A 22,162-nucleotide genomic window follows, 5' to 3' on the forward strand; every position below is an offset into this window, starting at 1 on the left:
CGTTGACCAGTTGAATTGACCTGGCTTTTAATGAGCTTTATCCCAAACCCCATCTAATGCCTTATGCTTCTATCTTATTGGTCAGAAATGTATCACATGGTCATCCATTGCTGCAAGGGAGGCTGGGAAATGCTCATTAGCTGGGCACGCTGCCACCCTGAATGAAACCAGAATGGGTTTGAGTTACATAACTATTACATCGTGGAACCCCTGCTTTTAGAAAAGTTAATGGATGGTGGTTTTTCCATTGTCAGTTTGATTTCACTGGTTTGTATATAAAGATTGAAGGGGCTCTGTGTGACTCTGTCATTTAAGCATCTGATTCTTGTTCTCAGCTCAGGTCTTGATCTTACAGTCATGAGTTCAAGCCCCTCATGGGCTACACAGTGGGCATGGAGCCTACCTAAAAAAGAAAAAAAAAAAAAAAAGATTTAAGAGAAAAGAATTCTGGAAAGATGGCCGTGACATTTTTGAATCTTCCCAAATTCCTCCATAAAAATAGAGTATCTGGGATAGCAAAACCAAAAACCTGTGGACAACATCAATAACAAACTTGGGTGACAAGATATGACCACAAACCCCGAAATTCAAGCAGGTGTAAACCACTAGCCACTCAAAGACTTGCATGGTATCAGCATTTTTGTGGAAAGAAGCAAAGGAAGCAGCTGGGTGTCTGAGAAATCTAAAAATAAGAAAACCCCAAAATAGCCAAGAGGTACTCGCTAGAAAGTGCAGTGGACCAATAGGAGAAAAGCAGCTAGATTTGGGGGCAGTTTGGTACAACCCAGTTTTCAGTTGATGAGTGCAAGGGGTCCGAAGAAGGATGTGAAGAAGCTGGACTCTGAAAACCAGCCAAAGTATCTTTCCAGGACACAAGAGTAGAAACTGCGGGGAATAATAGAGATAGAGCAGGCCAGGGATATTTGGGGCAAAGAAAAGGGAAATCAGATGAAAGTGGGGGAAGGGCACAGAGCCAGAAGATCCAGAAAGTTTGAAGCCATATATTTGAACACTTCATGAAAACAGAGAAAGAAGTGATAGAGTCTCAAATTTAGCAAAGCTGTCCTAACTCACCCCTCCTTCCTAAATGTGCAGGAAAACGAATTTCATATAAAAATGAGCAGCAGAAAGGACTGCAATCAAACCTCATAATGAAGTTATTATAGGAAAAATGAAAACATGGAGCTGAATAATATCCCTAATGATATGAAAACATTCTGGAAAGACATGCCCACAAAACCAGATGAAAACTGTAATGTAAGATTTCAAAATAAGCTAAAGCAAATTAAGGAAATAATACAAGTTCCTGCTCAACAGCAGTGGTGTAGTTCTGACAGCAGTACTGCCGTTCCCCCCAGCAGCCCCACATCATGAGTGTGCTGGTGGGCTCTAATGTAGGAGTAGCACCTTCATGATGTCTGGATAACTCCCTTCTCCCTTTGCTACTACGACCCTATTCTTTCTCCCCTATGCCCTTTCAGCCCTTTGAATACTTGTTATCTATTCCCTGGGTTCCGTTCCTCTTTGAATTAGGTAACAAAGTTTGTTGTCCTGAATAGACACTTTCTGCTGCAGTTTCTTCCACTCATTCTTCTGTTCATTTAACAAACATTTATTGACTGCCTCCTCCTGTTACAGCATTTTGGAAACAATGATAAACAAGATAAAGTCTCTGCCCATGGGACATTTATGTACTAGTTAGAATTCAGACAATAAATAGGTAGTTACACACGATGATTTCAGAATATGATTAGTTGCTCTAAAAATAAAAGCGGTGCAAACAATAAATAATTGTCTCTGTTGTGTAAATGAAGTCAGGAGGTAAGGGCAGGTAGCTAGGATTGGTATGGTTGCTTCAGTAATCAAATTTACTTTGAACTCATACTTGATTTTGCCTAGAGTGTGACACATCCAAATTCTATGCAGCTGGATGCAGGAAAGGATTAAGAAGGGGGCAAAGGACGTGGCTAGCTCTCTTTTAAGGGGAGTTTCTGGGAAACTACCCTGTAATAGTTTGATTACATTTTATTGGCCTGAACTCATCAATCACCTGGCTCCACCTAGCGGCCAGGGAGACTAGGAAATGTAGCCACATGCCCAGTTAAAAATCAGGGATTCTATTTCTAAGAAGTAGAGGAGAAAGATATGTTGGGGTAGACAACTAGTAGTTTGAACCCGGTACTAAAGGAACTCGACAAAGTAAACTGACTGCAAGTAACCTTGTCTGTGTTTAATGACACTCATTTAGAATGTTATCATCTTTCTCCACCACCAGAAAGAAGGTTTCTTCTTGGCAGAGACTTGGTCTACCTTTGTATTCCCCGTTTATTCTGCAGGGCTTCAGACATGATTGATATTAACATGTTTTTGAAAATGAATATAATCTTAAAGCAACTTGGGAAACCATTATAGCAATCATTACAGAGTGCTGTGTGTGATCTCAATTTCTCTCACTAGACTGAGTTTCTCCAGAATCAGTAAATCACTAAATCTCTCTGTCTTTACAGAGTACTGAGTGTTGACTGTGGTATATAATTGGGTATTAAAAGGTGTTAGCAGTATACCTCCAGGGATCTAACTGAGAGCTAATGCAATCAGAGAAGACTTCATTAAGTGGGACTTGGGTCGGTAAAAATATTTTTCCTTACTGGCAGGAAATTAAGGATAATCCGTATTTGTAGTAGCATTTTCATATCTTCGCAGTATCACTGGATGCCATCTTTATTTTTATCCTTGTTTTCTGGATGAAGAAATGGAGTCTCAGAGAGGACAAGACATTCCATTTAGCAAGTGGCAGAGATAGAACTAGGAACCAGATCTTAGGAAACCAAATACACTAAAAAAAAAAAAAAAAAAAAAAAAAAAAAAAAAAAAAAAGATTTATTTGAGAGAGAGACACAGTGAGAGAGGGAACACAAGCAGGGCGAGTGGGAGAGGGAGAAGCAGCATTCCCGCGGGCCTTGATCCCAGGACCCTGTATCTTGACCTGAGGCCAAGGCAGACGCTTAAGGGCTGAGTCACCCAGAAGCCCCCAAATTCACTTTCATAGAGATTATTTTCCATTTCTGTAAAATCAGTGAGTACCTCTGTGGAGAGGGCCACAACATTGTTTGATTTCACTTTCAGGCAGTCGATAAAGAAAATTGGGAGAAATAAGCGCCAGTCATTTTGCCAGATCCAAGTGTAAAATCCGGTCAATGGACACTGTTAACGCTTAACGGCTTTATAAAAGACTACGATTCCCAGCACGTCACAAGGTAGCTCTGGGAAAACTTCCACTCCCGGCATGCTGTACTTTGGAACTCTGAGTCCCAGAATGCAACGCTCCCTTGCGCCCAGACAGCCTTCGAGACTACAGTTCCCAGCATGCAGCGTCGCCCCCGGTTTCTGGCGTCCCGCTGGACTCTACTTCGGAGAAACCTTTTGGACTCCAGAGGGCTGGTCCTGGAATCCCAGCCCCCTCTGGGGGACGTGTCCGGGGGGCACTTCTGGCGCGTTAGGCCTGTCCAGACGAAGCCTCGAAGGGACTTGTTGGGCCCTGGCCCGGGCTTCTCTCAGGCAGCGTTTGAGGCAGCCCCAACAGGGTCCTCCTGGGGCCTTTCTCCCTTTGAACACCGGTGGCGGGCGGGCGCACTGTCTCCTGCACCCCTCAGAGCCGGGACCGCCATCACCATGGCCACGGCTGCGAGTCGGCCCTACGCCGGCGGGTCGCGGGACATCTTGTGGCGCGTGAGTGCTGCGCGCTCTGTGGCGCGCGCTCGGCCCGCAGCTGGAGTCGGGCCTGGCGGGCGGACGCGCGCTGAGCGCGCGTGCGCGCCGGGCGGCTGAGAGGCTGGCTCCTGTGCAGCGTGGGGAGCGCGTGGGGAGGGGACGGCCAGAGGGAGTGATTACAGGGATGTGGGGGGTGTCCCGAGTGGAGTCTGGTTGTGGGGTGGGCGGGGCGGGCTAGGGAAAGCTGGGTACTAGTGTGCAGTGGCGGGACGTCCTAAGTACAGACTTGTCATGGGGTGGGAGAGGAGTCCTGAGTGAAAGCTGTTTAGAATGACAGGGATGACCTGCATGGGAACTGGGGCAGGGATGGTCAAGAGTTTTATGCAAGGATGGTGTACCTGGTAGGTGCAAATGAATAACTTGTTGATCACTTGGGGTAAGAAGTGGGAAAGAATGTCTAGAATTAGAAAGAATGAGATGTGGCCTCAGCAGAGGCTGTATCCCAAGTAAAATTTTTGAGTCCTTAAGTCTTGCCTGTTCTTTACCACCTATATTATCAATTACTGATTTTCTATAGCTGTACTTCAGAAAGTATGACCGCAGTTTATTGTTTGTTTTTTTCTCCTTTCTTTCCCATTGCCACTGCCTTCCTTTGTACACTGTGAACTTTGGCTTTGGGCAGGTGTAGTAGACTGCCTCCTAGTTGTCTCTTGTGTGGGTCTTGCCCCCTCTGATCCACCTTCATCATAAGCACCTTGCAAACCCAAGAGTATTTTACCTTCCAAAATGTAAATCCGATTAAAGTAAAGCACTTTCATGCTTCAGACCCCTCAGTATCTCTTCTTTACTCACTTACTCAGTAGTGTATCTTGTATCTCGTAAATGGTAGGCACTGATGATTCACACATGAATACATTGTGCTAATTGTCCAATAACTGCCATAGCTAATAATTGTAAACACAATTACAGTATGCAGATGATCCCTATAAAATGTATACAGCTTTTAGATATTGATATATCAATCAATTAAACCTAAAGAGACAAGCATAAGGCTGGGGTCCTGGGTGGCTCAGTGGGTTAAAGCCTCTGCCTTTGGCTGATGTCATGATCCCGGGGTCCTGGGATCGAGCCCTGCATCAGGCTCTCTGCTCAGCGGGGAGCCTGCCACTCCCTCTCTCTCTGCCTGTCTCTCTGCCTACTTGTGATCTCTGTCTGTCAAATAAATAAATAAATCTTAAAAAAAAAGAGAGAGAGACAAGTATAACTTGTTATAAAATACAGTTATAAAACTAAGACAATTCCTCTCCTCCCTCAGAGTGTGATGTTTAATGTAGCGTCTGACTCTGGCCTAAATGCAAGCATCAGTTCCCTGATCTTACAAGATTCGGTAGTTGTATGTCATGTTATTAATAGGAGTAACCATTGGAGCTTATAGCTGCATGCACTATGATCTGGTGTAAATACTAGTGATTGACATCCCCTATGAAGAGATAGGATTTGCATAACTGAAATAACTGAAGTAGATTGAGTTCATGATTGAGGGATTTTGTTTGTTTAATTATAGGTTTTGGGCTGGAGGATAGTTGCAAGTATTATCTGGTCAGTGCTGCTTCTACCTGTCTGTACCACAGTATTTATCATCTTCAGCAGCATTGATTTATTTCATCCTATTCAGTGGCTGTCTGGTAAGTGGTGCTCAGTTTGGGGAAATCAAATTTATAGGACCTATTTCTCAACATAAAAGTTGTGTTATGTTTCAGGTCATTTGTTTTTAATCACTGCCCGTCTTGATGGACATAGCAAAACATTTCCCTTGAGGTGACCTTAAGGCATTCCCTTTATAAATCACTTTTTCACTGTGTAATTATAAGATTAGTAAACCTGTCAGAGATCTGTATTATCACATGAGCAAAAAGATTATTAGAAGACCGCATAACTGAAAACTTAGCTTAATTTTTTTTATGTGTTTGTCTTTTTTGACTGCTTTTTTGACATTTTCTTTTTTAAGGACCAGAACTGTTTCCTTTGTCTATTTAAAAATTTGGAGTAGAAAATATGACATTTATCTTTTTAAAAAGCCTGTCTAAAAATAAGACTGCTTCATTTCTGTATTGTGGCTAATAAAAAGATGAGTAGAGAGAAGAGGAGGAAGGAGGTACAGACTAAGAAGTGTAGAGGTGAACACAAAGACTGATGTGGAAGAAAAGCTTGGAGCAGATTAAATGTGGAGATGAAAGTAAAATTACTAAATTTATTAAAGTATGATCATGTTAATTAATAATAACCTCCAATTATTGCCATGTACTGCATGCCACGTACCATACTAAGCATCTTAAGTATATTGTTATCCTTCCTACAATCCTATATAATAAAGAGGCATTATCTCTCCTTTATAAATGAGGAGGCTGAAGGTTATAGAAGTCTGTGCAGACATACAGTCAGTGAGTAACTGGAACCAGGATTTGAACATTGGTCTCTGACTTCAAAGCCTGTTTTTCACTATGCCAATTGGAATTAGAGAGAAGTGTTGCCAGAGTAGGTTTTGGACTCTAAATTTAAAGTTTTGCCTAAGGCTAAGAAGCACAAATACTCTCGAAATCTTTTTATTTCCCTCTCCACAACAATAACAAATTCCTTTTGCCTAGGGAAGTGGAAAGTGTGTTGTTAATTTAATTTTCAGAAAAAAAGTGCTAAATTTCAAGGAGTTAGCAGCTTTACCTTGTGGTCTTTGGAGCTATTGCTGCTAAAGAATTGTAGTAGTGTTAAGTTTCTTGTTGAGATGTCTCAATCACTTCTTGCGTGGGACCTACATGGCAGATAAAATTAAGCCATGAGCCAGCATGGGGATGCCAGGTATTTCTGTAATCACCTTCCCTGAGCCTGGATCCCTCATTGATCTCAGCGGTCTGGTCACAAGCTGGGAATATTCAGTCCTGAAATCTAGAACCATTACCCATTGTTCAGATTTGGCACTCAAGAAAAAACTTTTTTGCCATTTCATGGGTCAGGGATTTTTAATCCTAATAATACTTTCTCTGCAGATGAGATTTGATTTATGCCATTTTTCTCATCAAATGTTACTCATCTCTTTCAACTTTTGCTTTACAAAGTCTTTTTAGAGAAATTGTTCTCTTATTTCCAGTCACACGAATCAGTTCTTTCATTTTCTTAGCTCGGTATAATGTTGGGGTTTAATTGTGAATCCTTAATAAATACTCTTATTAGTTTTGACCAATAAATTATTCTCTTAAAAGTTATTGATTTCATTAAGTTTTAGTCTATTCAGCAAATGTATTTCCTTGCTGTTTATATTTCTCTTATTTATGTTTTTATTTTGTTATGTATATATATATTTTAAACTTGGCCAGATTTTTTAAATGAAATATTGCTTGTTGAACTACTCTAAAATGTGAATATATTAGTGTTTTTACAAAGATATCATGATTTTTTTGTTTTTTTTTAATTCACCATTTGAATGATTTATGGATTATGCTATTTCGAGAAATGTTACTTTTTTGGTAATAGAAGCTAATTGCATTTGTTAAGAAGAGATCTGAAAAATATTATTTACATTGTAAAAAGAAGCCTTGTTGGTATATTACTAAATGTGGTACTTCTCTGTTTCACATGAAGAAAGACATTTGCATATGGTAGTATTTTTCTGATGTTAACATCTGTGTCATCTAAAAGAAATTCTAGTATAATTTTAAAGGACCCAGAGCTTGGCCCAAATAACTCACACTGTAGTTCTTGAGTTGATGTCCTGTGGACCTGTCAACAGTGGATGAGTGACTTCTTGAAGAAAAGATAACTTTTAAAAGGAAAGTTACAGTTGTGGTTCAAACCATTTTTCTATTGCAATATACTGATCACGACTACATGACTGAATGAACGTACTAATTCATCTCTCTTGTGTTTTAGATTCTTTCAGTGATCTATATAGTTCCTATGTAATCTTTTACCTCCTGCTGCTGTCGGTGGTAGTAGTCATAATAAGTATTTTTAATGTGGAGTTCTATGCAGGTGAGTTTTCAGATGTTAATCATCTTAAAAGTATGTGAATTTATATTATTATTATTAATGGCAGGCTCAGTGCATTTTGTATGTGGATGTGTGGAACAGGCTTGTTTTGTGTCAGCCTAAAATGTACATACAGAATCATCTGCTTTGAATGTTTTAACTAAAAATTTATTTGAAGGTTACTTCCTCTCTGTTTGAAAAATATCTAGAGCTCTTAGGACAAACATTGTATGATTTAACTTACATAGGAGGTTCTAGAGTCATCAGATTCCCAAAGACAGAAAGTAGAATGGTGGTTGCCACAGGCTGGGGGAGGAGGAAATGGGGAGCTGTTTGCTGGGCACAGTTGTGGTTGAGGTTGGGGGAAAGTCTTGAGGTGCATAGTGGCAATAGTTACACAACAGTGTGAGTGTACGTACGCTGCAGAACTACATGCTTAAAAATGGTTAAAATGGAAAAGAAAATGGTTAACAAGGCAAACTTTACTTATGTGTGTTTTACCACAATAAAAAAAATTTAGGCCTTTTAATAGTTCACAGCTGCTGTTAAGGCTGTGACTCAGCAGATGTATTATAAAAATAACTCCTTTATAGGGTAGGAGATCAGGACCAGATGATTTCTAAGGTCCTTTTCAAATATAAAAGTCTATAATTCTGTAGTTTAAAAAAACCCAATTGTATGTTTTGCCTTGGGAGAATCACCTGCTAGATTCCAGAGCTTTTTCTTTTCCTGTTTTTCTTTTTGCTTTTTGTGCCTTTTCTGATTCCCGTGTCTGTCCTTATGGTACAGTGAGAAGCTTCTTATTCGAGTATAACATCATTCCTCTTTTTAGCTCTTCAGTACTTGCTTCTTAGAGCTGGTATGAAATTTCCAATCCTACTCTGGGTGTTATAACACATACCCTTTTCCTTTGCTTTCCTAGTCCCTCACTCCTAACTGCTGGATCTCTTTTTCTGTTCAAGCCGTATACAGATCTCCTTGGCTTATAGCACATGTTCTTTTACATGGTCCCACATACTTAGGTCATCTTGATGTAGATGCCACACTAGGCCTCTCTGTCTTGTCATTCTTAAAGTCTGATTAGTCAGTTTGGCTCATTCCTTCAGCAAGCATTCTATGTGCCATGCATTGTGTGGGGATAAGAGATAAGTGTTACGGTCCCAGTTATTCTGAGAGGATCACAATTAATAGGGAGACAGACTAAACATCAAATATATTTAATTACAATACACTGGATAATATGGGAATATATAATATAGGAGCACCACTTACCCAGCCTGGGAAGCTCCCTGGAAGAGGTGATGCTAAAAGGATGAATTGTATTAATTCGAGAAGGAAAGTGATGATCCAGGGGAAAGGATAGCACGTAAAAAGGCTTAGAGACACGAAAAGCTTTGGTATGTTCAGAGCATTATAAGACAGTTGCATGCTCAGTAGGTCTAATGGGCATTTCTTGGGGGGAAGAAGAGGTGATAGCAGCCTCTTTCTCAAAGTGTAAAGCACCTAAGCCTTCTCCCTTCACATGAATTTTCCATCTCTTTACAGTCTCTTTACTTGGAATATACTAAAAGAAGGATATGTATATGGATAGATCAGGAAACCCTCTACTAGCTGCTTTCAAGAGTCAGCATCCCTCCTACCCACACTCACCTACCCCAGTACACTTCCAGAAAACTTATTTTGATTATCTGAGAGGCATTAGAAATTCTTATACAAACATTTATTTTGGTATTCAGTATTGTCATTATTTATGTATTTTGTGGTTTATTTTTTCACAGTTGGACTATATATTGACCAGTTCAAATGCTGAAGTAAAATAACTTGTCAGAGGACAAGCACTGTCTTTTAAAAATTATGATTTCTTCTTTTCTGGCACCTAGGAGAGTGGCAGGGTAGGCACTATTTGAACTGTCGGGAAATTTTACTTAAAAAGAACTGAAAAATGTTAATCATGTTATCCTTAGGCTTCCTCTCTCAGAGTCTTTGTTTTTTTCTTTTTTGTGTGCATCTTTGTGTATTCAATCTTTTCAAAATCTTTTAAGGTCAAATATTTAACTTAGAATTTTTCTGTACTTTACATTGACTCTCAGTTTCTTCCTCCCCTTTGGAATATTTGTGCAAGTATGAGAGGGAATAATAGTTCAGGTCCTCTGACTTCATTTGCTGCAGCCTAAAGCCATGGTAATGTGCTTTGTTTACAGTTGTGCCTTCCATTCCCTGCTCCAGACTGGCACTGATAGGGAAGATCATTCACCCCCAGCAGCTCATGCATTCTTTTGTCCATGCTGCAATGGGAATGCTGGTGGCTTGGTGTGCTGTGGTGATAACCAAGGGTCAATACCGTTTCCTTGTGGTTCCCTGCACTGGTACTGAGAGGTAATAGTAAATATATTCTTTCTATGGAACCTTGTTTAGTTACTAAGCCCAAGGTGACATGCACAGATAGTTTATGGACATTCTTTGCTTTCGAGACTTTTATGGAAGGTGCTTTTATATTTAATATCATGTTTTTGATATTTATGTTTGCTGAATTCAACAGGTTTTTTTAAAAACATGATCTATGCAAGGCGCTGTGCTAGGTGCTGTTGGATTTATGAGAGGGATTCATGCATAAACTATAAGGTGCTTGAGATTTATGAACAGGAGGGGAATTAAGCCATGGACACAAACGGGTGTGGTAGGAGAGAAATAGGAATTTCTGTGACATGGGATGTAATAAGAAAGCGAGATGTGCACATAAAACCTGTGGCAGTTCAGGAAGCAGGGAAGATCCCTGGCTTCTTGGAGGAGGTGGCATTTAGGTTGGGAGTTTAAGGAAGGATTGTAGGGGAAGAATGAAGAAAAAAACTTTAAAATAATTACAACTACCTTCTTCAATAGAGTACTTGTATAATTTTGAAACTGATATAGTTCTTTGGGCAAAGAGCACACACAGAGGCTGGGGAGAGAGAGAATCTTAGAGAATCTTGAGCAGGCTTCACACCTGACACGGAGCCCAATGGGGCTTGATCTCATGACCCTGAGATCATGGCCTGAGCTGAAATCAAGAGTTGGACACTCAGCTCACTGAGCCACCCAGGCACCCCATAAACTGTTAACAGTTCTTGAACACATGACATTGACACGAATTTCAGGTTGATATTCTAACTTTAAAAATCAATAAAGATTACGGTAGGGGTGCCTGGGTGTGTCAGTGGGTTAAGCCTCTGCCTCCGTCTCAGGTTGTGATCTCACGGTCCTGGGATCGAGCCCCACATTGGGCTCTCCGCTCAGCGGGGAGCCTGCTTCCCTCCTCTCTCTCTGCCTACTTGTGATATCTCTCTCTGTCAAATAAGTAAATAAAAAAAAAAGAGATTATGGTAGTAATCTTAAGTTCCCTATTTTCTTTCTTCTTCTTCTTCATTTTTAAGATTTTACTTATTTGAGAGAGAGCACAAGTGGGGAATGGAGGGGTAGAGGGAGGGGGAGAAGCAGACTCCACGCTGAGCAGAGAGCCCATCTTGGGCTCTATCCTAGGACCCCAGGATCATGTTCTGATGCTGAAGGCAGACACTTAACTGACTGAGCCACCCAGGCGCCCCTATATTACTGAATATTTAATTTCTTTTTGTCCCTCAGTTACTATTACATAAGGCAGGTTTTTTTTCCCTCCCTAATCTAATCAGTTTTCTTTAGTGAAAGGGTCCCGGTGAAGGAGTGCCCAGTTATAAGAGATAACACAGAGAGAAACCCAAAGTGATGGCATCTCTAGCAGGTCCATAACGTTCAGTTCTAGTTCCTCTCCGTCTAGATACAGCATATCCACCTGTAAGCAGTATTGGGAACATTCTTACCCTTTTCAGATTTCCAGAGGAAGAGCTAACATGTTAACCTTTAGAGAGGTCAAATTCTCATGCATCAGGGAGAGGGTTTTGTTCATCTCTTGCCTGTACTGAACCTGAAATGAACTATTTTGTTAGAATTTGGGACATTTAATAAGTGATTAAGTCAAAGTTTGAGCCTAAAGCAGTGATATGTGTCCCTGACTGTCAAATTAATAACCTGTTTCTCTCCAGTTTAAACAGCCCTGCTGCACAGACCTGCTTAAATGAGTATCACCTTTTTTTTCTACTGGCTGGAGCATTTATGGGCTACAGCTATAGTCTCCTGTATTTTATTAACAACATGAATTATCTGCCATTTCCCATCATACAGGTAAGATAGCATTTGGGTGTTACCTTATGTCAGAATTTGGCAGATGTAAACTTGCCTTGATGTATATATATATATATATACATATGTGTATATATATATGTATATATATAAAACTGGCCTCATCTGATTAATTCAACATTTGGTCAGTAAAACTTAGGACTGAGATCATCAAAATGCCATTTGGAGAGGAGAGATTTGTCTTCATGAGATTTTAGCATATGTGTGAGAGCTATCACTGCCCTTGCCGCTGCCGCTCCGAGAATACTGCCTTGGCCCACTCTTTCCCTCCCTGCTAGGTAATGGCAGTGGCTGTGACCTAGCAGGGCTGGGGGAGGATGATGATGACATGCATGCAGCGTACCTCTGTGCAGCTGCTAGCTTCTTTTTGAACCTAAGAACTCATGGGCTTGACGATATGCAAGTAAGTATAGAATGTCAGTTACAGTCTCAAATCTTCTAGAACAAGGCATGTGTATAAATAAATAAAACAGTTTTGACTAGGACAGTTGGAACTCTCTTTCAGTTAGGTTTTTAAAAATATAATCTGATAGGAGCCTTCTGTGCAACTAGAACTACCTCCTAAAGCTGGAGAAAGAAGTATCAGTTGAGATTTCTCCTGTGGCGTCAGGGTTCTCCCCAGGCTGTTCCCACTCTTCCTGACTGTGTTCTTCGTTGCTTCATTCCTGTCCTGTGGCAGGCGGAGGACTGGGCCTTGGAGCAAAAGTCTTAGAACCAGCCCCTTCCCACTAGGACCCAGTCTGGTGGGGAGGGAGTGATGTGTGAACAAATGTGAGAGTAAGAGTGTGTGTAAATTAGGCTTCTCCCGGTTTCCCTGAAGAGCAGTCTGTTGAAAATCCACCTACTGCAGGAGGGAGTGCTCCCAGAAAAGAAGCTGGCCCTTACCTCCCTGCAGACCATAAGTGTATGAAGATGAAGAAAGAGTCCCCGTTAGAAATTCTTCACATTTTGAGACGATGAATTAAAAGCGGTATCAGCTTTGCCACTTTAAAATTTTATAAGGAAGAAAACCCCTGAAATTCTGTACAGAAATATTCATGCTAAATCATTTTTTATCTAAATATAATTAAGAATATGAAGAAGAAAAATGTTAGAGAAAAATGAAATACCCCCAAATACCTTGCTTCTTCCTGAACCTCAGTTGAAAGTGACCATTTGTTTAACATCACACATAGGCAGTAGAGTAAATGTAGGGGCAGGCCAGTAATTGACAGTACAAAGAAATTGTTCCTACCATGCAATGTCACATTTGCCTACTAAATTTGCCTACTAAATTTTTTTGTAATTTCTTTTGACTAAATTTTAGATTTATTCTTGTATCCCAGAAGTTTCTCTTCTGATGGTAATATTTGGCTTTGACTTCAGATTCAACTCTGGCCAAAGCTTAACTTCTAACATTTGGTCATTCACTATTTGGCCAAAATATGTTTTGGGGGCATCTCTTGGAACCATGAATGTATAGTGGTATTTGGTCTGCCCAGCTGGGTGCTCTCTTCAGCCTGGGGATGGTTAGAATAGGGGTTTTGCTGGGTGGGTGCAGTAGAATAAGGGAGGTCAGGATTTTGGCAGGAGCAGTTAAAATGATGAATCTTTGTGCCCAGGATCATAGCTTCTCATCTATCACGTTTGTAACTGCCTTTGTTTGCCCAGCTGGGTATATTTGCCTCCTCAGAAGATCGAGGGGGAAGAAGGACACCATACCTTAGCTTTCCAGCATACCAGAGTCTGATCTCCGTTATATGACCTTCCCTTATGTACTTCAAGTTGCTAAGGAAATCAGGGTTGATTTTTCAGGAAATTGTAAGCTCAGTGTAAGATCAGACCTATTTCTTCTTCTGAACCTCCATAAAGTGATATGATGGCAATAGCCATTTACTTTCTTTAACTGGGCAAGCTGACCAGAGAATGTTAGACCTTAAAAAAATATATATTTTTTATTATTTTTTTACAAACAGTAACAACCATTATTATTAGCATCATCATCATTACTTTTTGTGGTGTCAGATTACTTCCTAAGAGTATAGCAGTAACATTTCAATTAAAAAATATTCAAATAGTATAGATAAAATGAAAATTCTCTTTGGCCATTCTGGGGCCAATCTCAGTCTTTGCCTCAGAGATAATTGTGACCAGTTTAGTGTATTTTCTGCTAGACCCTTTCCTGTACATTTACATATAGAGTGCCTCTAACGTTATGTATCTTGTCGGGTGAAGCTTCCATGAACAGTTTTATATTATCCCTATTATTCAGTAACTACCGTTTTCACGTAACTGTGAAAGATTATGTCTTTTTGGAGATCTAATTCTAACCAGTTTATCATTAGCCTATTAATTTTTCTTTAAACTAGCCTGTAGTTCTAAAGCCAGTTCCATTTATCAAACTCTTAATGACAGACTGATAGGGAAAAGCAGAACATGAGCGTGGAGTAGAGGACAAAGAAGTGGATGAACAAGACAGGGCTTAGCAAGTTCTAGACCAACAAGACTGAAAGTGTTAAATGAGATAAGATTTATAGAGCCTGGCATGTAGTAAATCCTCGGTAGAGGGTAGTTTCTAGCCAAATAATGGAAGAAACCCAAAAGGGAATCGAAAAACACTTCAGCTGGGAAGCAGTAAGAGGGTATATTAGCTGTTCTCTGCATATCTACTGAAATGCCTACCTGCTTCCCTCTCCTCTTTGGACCCTTGTGAGTAATGGTTGAGGTGAGAGCTTCAGTGGGAATAGTATAGGAACTATACTCTTTTTACTGGGCGGGGGGGCGGTGGTGGTGTGGTGGTGTCAAGTAAGAAGGTTAGCATCCAGTGGCTGCTTGGAATTGTGCAATTCCATATCTCGGACTTTGAATATATCCAAATAAACCAGGATTCTTGAAGCTGTGTGTTTAGTGACCAAGTATTCATATGTACTGCTTTTGGCAAAGATACTGTAGGAGTTCACAGACATGGTATGAAGATAAAACTTTTACCTGTGTACTGTAATTATTTGCTCTTCTTTATCCTCTGAATCTCCTTAAAGAAGGATCATTCATAATAGAAGCATAAAAGAAGACCAGAATTTGGGAAATTCATCTTTGCTGCATTAAATTTCCTTAGGTTCTTTCCAATAATTTAAAAATACTTTTTTTCCATTGGTATTTTTGGGGCAGGAATGGGAGGGGGGACAAATAATCTTTATTTCATAAGAAGCTTAGTTTTATCAGGAAAAAAGCATTTCACATTTTTTCTTAATATTTCTTTCTTAGGTTGTTAGAGTTGAAGGTACTACTCATTAGTGCACTGTTCAGCTGGGTCATCCTTCTTACCGCACACGTAATTGGAGACATGCCTTGTTCAGTGCTGCAGAGAGAAGCACTAGAACTCAGGTCTCCTGACTCAGTCTAGTGTCTTCTTTTGCCTCCTATTTTTCTTGCAGATAGCATTTAAAAACAGTGTAGAGGCAGTGTATACATTATATTTAAGATTACATTCTCTGAAACTGGCCTGCCTGGGTTAAAATGTCAGGTTTTCCTTTTGCTAACTGATGATTGGTTCAGTGTGCCTCGGTTTTCTCATAAATAAGATGCAGATAATAATGGAACCTTCTTTATAGGGTTGTACTTAGAGTAGTACCTGCTAAAGAACCAAAGAATGTTAGCGCTGTTGTCCTGGTCATATGTTTTTTGTGCTTACTCCGTCTCTGTAGTCCTTACTATACGTATAGATCAGTATTGTTAATTATGTCATTTCTGCTCTTGTATCAATGAGATGTTGTATAATGTAAATATTAAATATTTTATCATCAGAGATTACTGATTTTTTAACCTTTGGAATAAACTTTGTCTTTTTTATACAGTGATTATGTTTTTTATATGTGGACTGTTTTAGTTATGTGCTTGCTTTAAAATAAAATTGAACCTCTACTTGGATGTGTCATTTGATTCTGTTTTTCTTCTTTTTTCATAGCAATACAAGTTCTTACGTTTCAGGAGATCTCTGCTCTTGTTAGTTAAGCATAGTTGTGTGGAATCACTGTTCCTGGTTAGGAATTTTTGCATCCTGTATTATTTTCTTGGTAAGAATTTCTGCTTTTTGATACAGTGTATGTGTTAGCTTATTGCTCAGAAAATGTCAGGTGCAAAGTCATTTTTGATTGTATTTGTATGTTTCTTAATTGTAGGTATGTGATTAGTCCAACTGATTCATTGTTTAGATTTTCATAGAGTGTTTAGTTAAAGAACAATACTGTTAAAGAAAATTTGGTATATACATACAATGGGATATAATTCAACCTTAAAAAAAGAAGGCAATCCTATCACAAGCTACAACATGGATGAACCTTGAGGACATACTAAGTGAAATAAGCCAGTTGCAAAAAGACAAATACTGCGTGATTCTACTTATCTGAGGTATTATTTGAGTAGTCAGACTCTTAGAAACAGAAAGTAGAATTGTGCTTGGCAGGGCTGTGTGGGAAGGGGAACAGGAGGGTTGTTGCTTGGCGGGTAGAGAGTTTCAGTCTGCAAGATAAAAAAGTTAACGAATCTGTTGCACAAATTGCATATAGTGTGTGTACACTTAAGGTTAAGATGATAAATTTTGTTATGTGGTTTTTACTACAATAAAAAATGCTTTTTAAAAATATTTTATATTATTCTATAAATAAACTACTCCTTTTTATAACTTTTTGTAACTTGGTACTAATATATTAGAAATATCCTGCTGCTGAGGGAACCTTATAGAATTTGTTAATATGAATTCTAAGTACAAAAATAGATGTACTTATTTAATACGATGAGCAGTTCAAGTTGAGTGGAAAACATTAAGCTCAATAGCAACACATAATAATATATAAACAAAATTCAACATCCTAAAATACTCTTTTCAGACTATGGGTTTCCCCCACCATCTGAAAGTAGAGAGTTCCTATGAAACCTTCTGTAAGCCAAATGGCACAAAGTGAAGAAGCAATTAGCTTTAATTTATATGAAAAGATCTTTGAGCAGCTCCAAACCCCCAAAATAACCTCTCTCAGGCTTTTCTAATGCCTTCGGACACATCTTGCTAACTGATGCACAAAGCAAATGGGGATAAAGCACAGATGCTCCCAGACACAGTTGAAAGCTCTGGAGGCTTGATGCTGAGATGCTGAGTGTACTTCCCAGGTTAGGAACTTGGCTGCACCCTTCTCACCATTCAGGATGCCCTGCTTCTGTGCAGTGACAGCTCTGGCTTGGGACAAAACAAGTGCTGAATGCTGTTTTCCCTTTTGTGCCTTATTTGTAAATTTGGATTTCTTTCAGTTGGTGAAAGCAGGTGCTAGCATAGGCCTTTCATAAAAGTGAAGTGACATAACACAAACTTTGGAAAAGCAGGGGATACCTATATAACTTTCTGTGGAATAATTTTAGAGTTGTTCTCACTGGGCATAGGCCATTTTGTTGTCTACTTCCTTCACTTATAGTTTATATAACCCATTTTTCTACATTTCTCTTATAATTGTCATTTAATATTAACACTTGGTTGTTCTTTATTAACCTGCTACCATGAGTCTGGATGTTCCCTACAATTATATTGTACAACTGGGCTGACACAGCAGCCAGTCAGCATTTCCGTGGTCAGCTGTAACTTCTATAACCCCCTTATGTTCCATTCAGGTTTCATTTCAAGTGTTACCACTTTTCATTCTTTGTTTCACTTTGGTCTTTTTGGCCAGTGTCCTCTTTCAGTTATTCGTTTTTGTAAAATGTTGTGTGGGCTTTTCAGGGAGACAAAGAGGCAGCACAATCCCATGTTTTGCTGCCTATGCCTGAACTGAATGACCAGTCACCAACAGACTTAGAAAGAAGGGATGTGATTAGTCACAAATTATGGTGTGTATCCATTACCTACATACTGATTTGTGTACCGAAAAGCTAGAAGTACTATGTTCAGTTGCTCACAGTAAATATACCGTGGTAACTGAAATTTGAATTGTGTTGTTGGGGGACTGTTATGATTTAACTTAACTGCCACTGAAATATGACTGAAATATGTACATAATCTGACCTGTGCAAAGCAAGGGCTTCTGTATTTAGAAATTATTCTCTTTTCCTGACCATTTTAAAAGATTTATTTGTTTATTTTAGGGAGAGTGGGAGTCTTAGGGAGCAGAAGGAGAGAGAATCTCAAGCAGACTCCCTGCTGAGCACAGAACGTCAGGCTTGATCTCTCAGCCAAGGGCTGAGATCATGACCTGTGCTGAAATCAGGAATTGAATGCCTAACTGATGGAGCCTTTTAGGCACTCCTTCTGTCCATTCCTAATCAAACAATGTAGTATTCTGACCAAGGTCTTGGTGTCTACTTGGTTATCTCATCAACCTCATACTAAAGCATGGTTAAGATTTGCTGTATTAACTTTTATGTTCATAGCATGGTATTTTTTTCCTTTCAGGCCATATTCCCAAAGCTTGGATCAGCACCGCGATGGATCTTCAGATAGATGAGTAAGTGACAGATGAAAAGTCTGATTTTTAACACTGCTAGTTTCCATCCTTTTTAGGTGTTTGCCACTTCCAGATGGTGGTGTTCAGAGTTAGCCTTTAAATAATTGTGTTCATTTTGGAATATACCTGGCTCACATAATTTAAAATTCCAATGCCATAAAACAGGGCATATAGTTAAAAAGAATCCTTTTGCTCCAGTCTCTAGTCACCCAGTTTCTCTACCTGGAAGTCAGCAATGATAATTTGTTCTTCGTTAGATATAGCTTTTGTATTATGAAAACGTGAGCTTCTTGAGTTGCATGGACATACCTCTCTTTTGCTTTTCTCCTCAGTCATCATTCTCCGCTATGTTGTAGTAGGCCAGCACAGTGCTATGGTATTATTCTAATTTTGCCTCTAAGGAAGCCAAAATTGATCAGGGTCATGGGACCAGTTGAAGGTCATTAAGTGGCAATTGAGGGGTAGCACTCGGGTGTATTGCTCTAGTTATTCCCAATGTCCTTTGCACATAGTTAAAGCTTTAATCTTTACTTGGCAAGTAAGTGTAAATTTCTCTAGTGGTATTTGTTCTTTTAATTATTGATTATTCTACTGTGAGATTTTTTTTGTTCATCGTATATGGATTTAACTAATACCATTTTTCAGGAGTGAAGATACTGATATTTGTGGGTGCTTAAGATATTATGGTTCCTACATTATGAATTTCAATTTCTAACTTTAAAAATTCCTAGGTAGCTTTGCGCAGTGGCAGTATCGTAGCCAATGAGGTTTATCCGAGGCGCGATTATTGCTAATTGAAAATAATCAATTAGGTAGGGGTGCCTGGGTGGCTCAGAGGGTTAAAGCCTCTGCCTTCAGCTCAGGTCATGATTCCAGGGGTCCTGGGATCGAGCCCCACATCGGGCTCTCTCCTTGGCGAGGAGCCTGCTTCTTCCTCTCTCTCTCTGCCTGCCTCTCTGCCTACTTGTGATCTCTCTCTGTTGAATAAATAAAGTCTTTTAAAAAAAAATTCCTAGATAAAATTTAGTTTTGTCTTCTGCTTAATTGCTAGATATGAAACTAAATGCATGAGTCATTTATTATGTTAATCCGAATTTTACATTGGGTCAAATGGAAAAAGAAAAATAATAATGATATTTTGATTGTAATTTAATATAGTACTTTTTTTTCTTTCACTTAAAATGTATTTTGTTTATAGGGCAGTGCCTAATATACAGTCCTTAATAATGGTGGGCCCTCAATAAATATTTACTAAAGGGGTTCCTGGGTGGCTCAGTGGGTTAAAGCCTCTGCCTTCGGCTTGTGTCATGGTCCCAGGGTCCTGGGATTGAGCTCTGCATCGGGCTCCCTGCTCAGCAGGGAGCCTGCTTCCCTCTCTCTCTGCCTGCCTCTCTGCCTACTTGTGGTCTCTGTCTGTCAAATAAATAAAAAAAAAAACAACCTTACAAAAATTTACTAAAAATCTGAAAATAACTTGCTTCTTCCCAGAAAATGTTAAGTACTATGCTGGGCACTCCTAATATAAAGTGTTTCAAATCTCACAATAGCCATAAGAGGTAGAAAGAGATTCTGCCACTAATATATGGAAGAAGTTGAGGTGGGTTATGTCAACCAGTTAACACAATCACAGCCCTGATAAATGGCAGAGCCAGAGGTTCTAATCCTATTTTTAATGCTAGTTGTGGGCGCCTGGATGGCTCAGTGGGTTAAGCCTCTGCCTTCGGCTCAGGTCATGATCCCAGAGTCCTGGGATCGAGCCCCGCATCGGGCTCTCTGCTCAGCAGGGAGCCTGCTTCCTCCTCTCTCTCTCTGACTACTTGTGATCTTTCTCTCTGCCATATTAATAAATAATATCTTGAAAAAAAATGCTAGTTGTGTGGTTGTAGGACTTTGATGACTCTGCCTATTTATCTGTTCAATGTTTTGGTAAAACAGTGATTGTTCACTTTTTTTTTTTTTTTTTTAAAGATTGTATTTGAGAGAGAGACAGAGAGACAGAGAGTGCATGTGCGGTGTGGGGAGGGGCAGAGTAAGAGGGACAAGTGGACGGCCTGCTGAGCACAGCCCCAGGGGGCTGATCCCAGGACCCCAAGATCATGACCTGAGCTGAAATCAGATCCTCAATAAAATGAGCTACCCAGGTGCCACTTCTTTTAGCCTTCTAACAGTTTCTTAAATTATTTTAAAAGTAAAGATTGTGATTTTTAGATAGTGCGATGTCTTGTTAACTATTGTGGAACTGTTTTTAGGGTGTACAGATAGAGCTGAAATCTGGCCCAGGAGAGGTGCTAGTCCTGTTGAATGGGTTATGTATTAAACTACAAAGTAACAATAGTAAAATTTTACCCAGTCTCTAGGGGTTGGTTTATAGGCTTGACTCATTCTTCCTTCATAGTAAATGACAGTGAAGATTTGGAACACAAGAAACTGAGCACAAATTTAGGTCTGCTCTTCCTTTAAATCTCCCTTGTGTAGTTCATAAGAAGGTATCAGGGAGAGAATTTTATGGGGTGCAAAAGGAAAGGCGTCTAATATCACCATTATTATTTAGAAGTAAGATTTATTTGTTTTTCATTATGAGGCCCAAGTCTATTAAATGCTTAGATTGTATTTTCCTCATAGGATTAAACAGTAATTTCTGCTTTCATAGGCAGTTTCACAGGCCTCTTGACACTGTGCGTGGCCTCCTCAATCTCTCATTACTCTACCATGTCTGGCTATGTGGTGTCTTTCTTCTGATGACTTGGTATATCTCATGGATACTCTTCAAAATCTTTGCCACAGAGGTTTGTATTGAGTTTTTTGTTGATGCTTTTGTGTTTGGGAGTGCACAGACTTATTTATAGCAGAGCACTGAGCAGTATGCTCTTGTGCCCAGAGCCATTTTGAGTAAGTTGGGTTTCGGTCTCTTTGCTGAGACTTCATTAGGGATGTATCATTTGTAACCATAATTTACTGTGTTTCTGCTGTCTGTGTCTGTAAGGAACAGTGTTACTGTTCTTGATTTTTGGCAACTAAACTGAGTGAACTGCTAGTGGAGCTTACTTTGTTTTATCTGTAGTGTAATTCTATTCTGAAGGTTTCCGTTTCTCTATTGAGCACATACTAAATGCCTGAATTTTAAATCAGTTTTTTGTGCTATTGATATTACTACTATTAAAATATTTAATGTAAGACAATAATTGTTCTTTGAGAGAAAGTTTTAAATTTTGTAATGAAATGATTTTAAATGAATGGGATTTCCGTTGTCTTTGTCATACAAGTGTTTGTCTTAGAAAATGAATGTTTCATTTTACCATCTCTGTAGGTTTGTATCCTTCAGTGGCTTCAGAGAATATTTGTTTCATTTTTGGCAGCCAGAGATCTAATAAAATTGGGAAAGTAACATTTTAGAAAGTAGTGTGTTTGGGTATATTTAATTTTAATGCAAGCTGTTATTAAAACACCGAAGATACTAATTTGTTGTGTTATCTCCTGTTGTAATAAATTACAGTTAGCGTGAAGTTACTGAATGTAATAAAGTCAAGAAAATCATCATTTCATAGTCTTTATATTTGATTATATTTGTAGGCTCATCTGTTCCCTGTTCAGCCACCATTTTCAGAAGAGTCAGATGAATGCCTCCCGAAGGTTTTAAACAGCAATCCTCCCCTCATCGTTAAGGTACCTGAACTGTACATTTTGTGTCTTTATACAGTCACCTCTAACTTGTCTTATGGAATGGACTTAATATGCAGTGTGTTTGATACATTTTT

General features: G+C 39.3%; 1 protein-coding gene and 1 pseudogene across 1 annotated transcript in view; both read left to right on the forward strand.

Moving 5' to 3' along the window:
- The first annotated feature begins 3,395 nt into the window (after window positions 1-3,395).
- The window catches only part of NDC1 (NDC1 transmembrane nucleoporin), a 48,129-nt gene continuing 29,362 nt past the window's right edge, over window positions 3,396-22,162 (forward strand). The window contains exons 1-9 of the mRNA XM_046027374.1: window positions 3,396-3,729; window positions 5,276-5,396; window positions 7,633-7,734; window positions 9,933-10,107; window positions 11,787-11,925; window positions 15,887-15,995; window positions 18,356-18,407; window positions 21,058-21,193; window positions 21,978-22,070. Of these exons, the coding sequence (XP_045883330.1) occupies window positions 3,673-3,729; window positions 5,276-5,396; window positions 7,633-7,734; window positions 9,933-10,107; window positions 11,787-11,925; window positions 15,887-15,995; window positions 18,356-18,407; window positions 21,058-21,193; window positions 21,978-22,070 (984 nt within the window). The 5' untranslated portion in view covers window positions 3,396-3,672. The remainder of the gene's footprint in view (window positions 3,730-5,275; window positions 5,397-7,632; window positions 7,735-9,932; window positions 10,108-11,786; window positions 11,926-15,886; window positions 15,996-18,355; window positions 18,408-21,057; window positions 21,194-21,977; window positions 22,071-22,162) is intronic.
- LOC123927816 lies at window positions 19,141-19,220 on the forward strand (annotated as a pseudogene).

The sequence above is a fragment of the Meles meles genome, chromosome 1 (assembly GCF_922984935.1).
Source record: "Meles meles chromosome 1, mMelMel3.1 paternal haplotype, whole genome shotgun sequence".
Lineage (NCBI taxonomy): Eukaryota > Metazoa > Chordata > Mammalia > Carnivora > Mustelidae > Meles > Meles meles.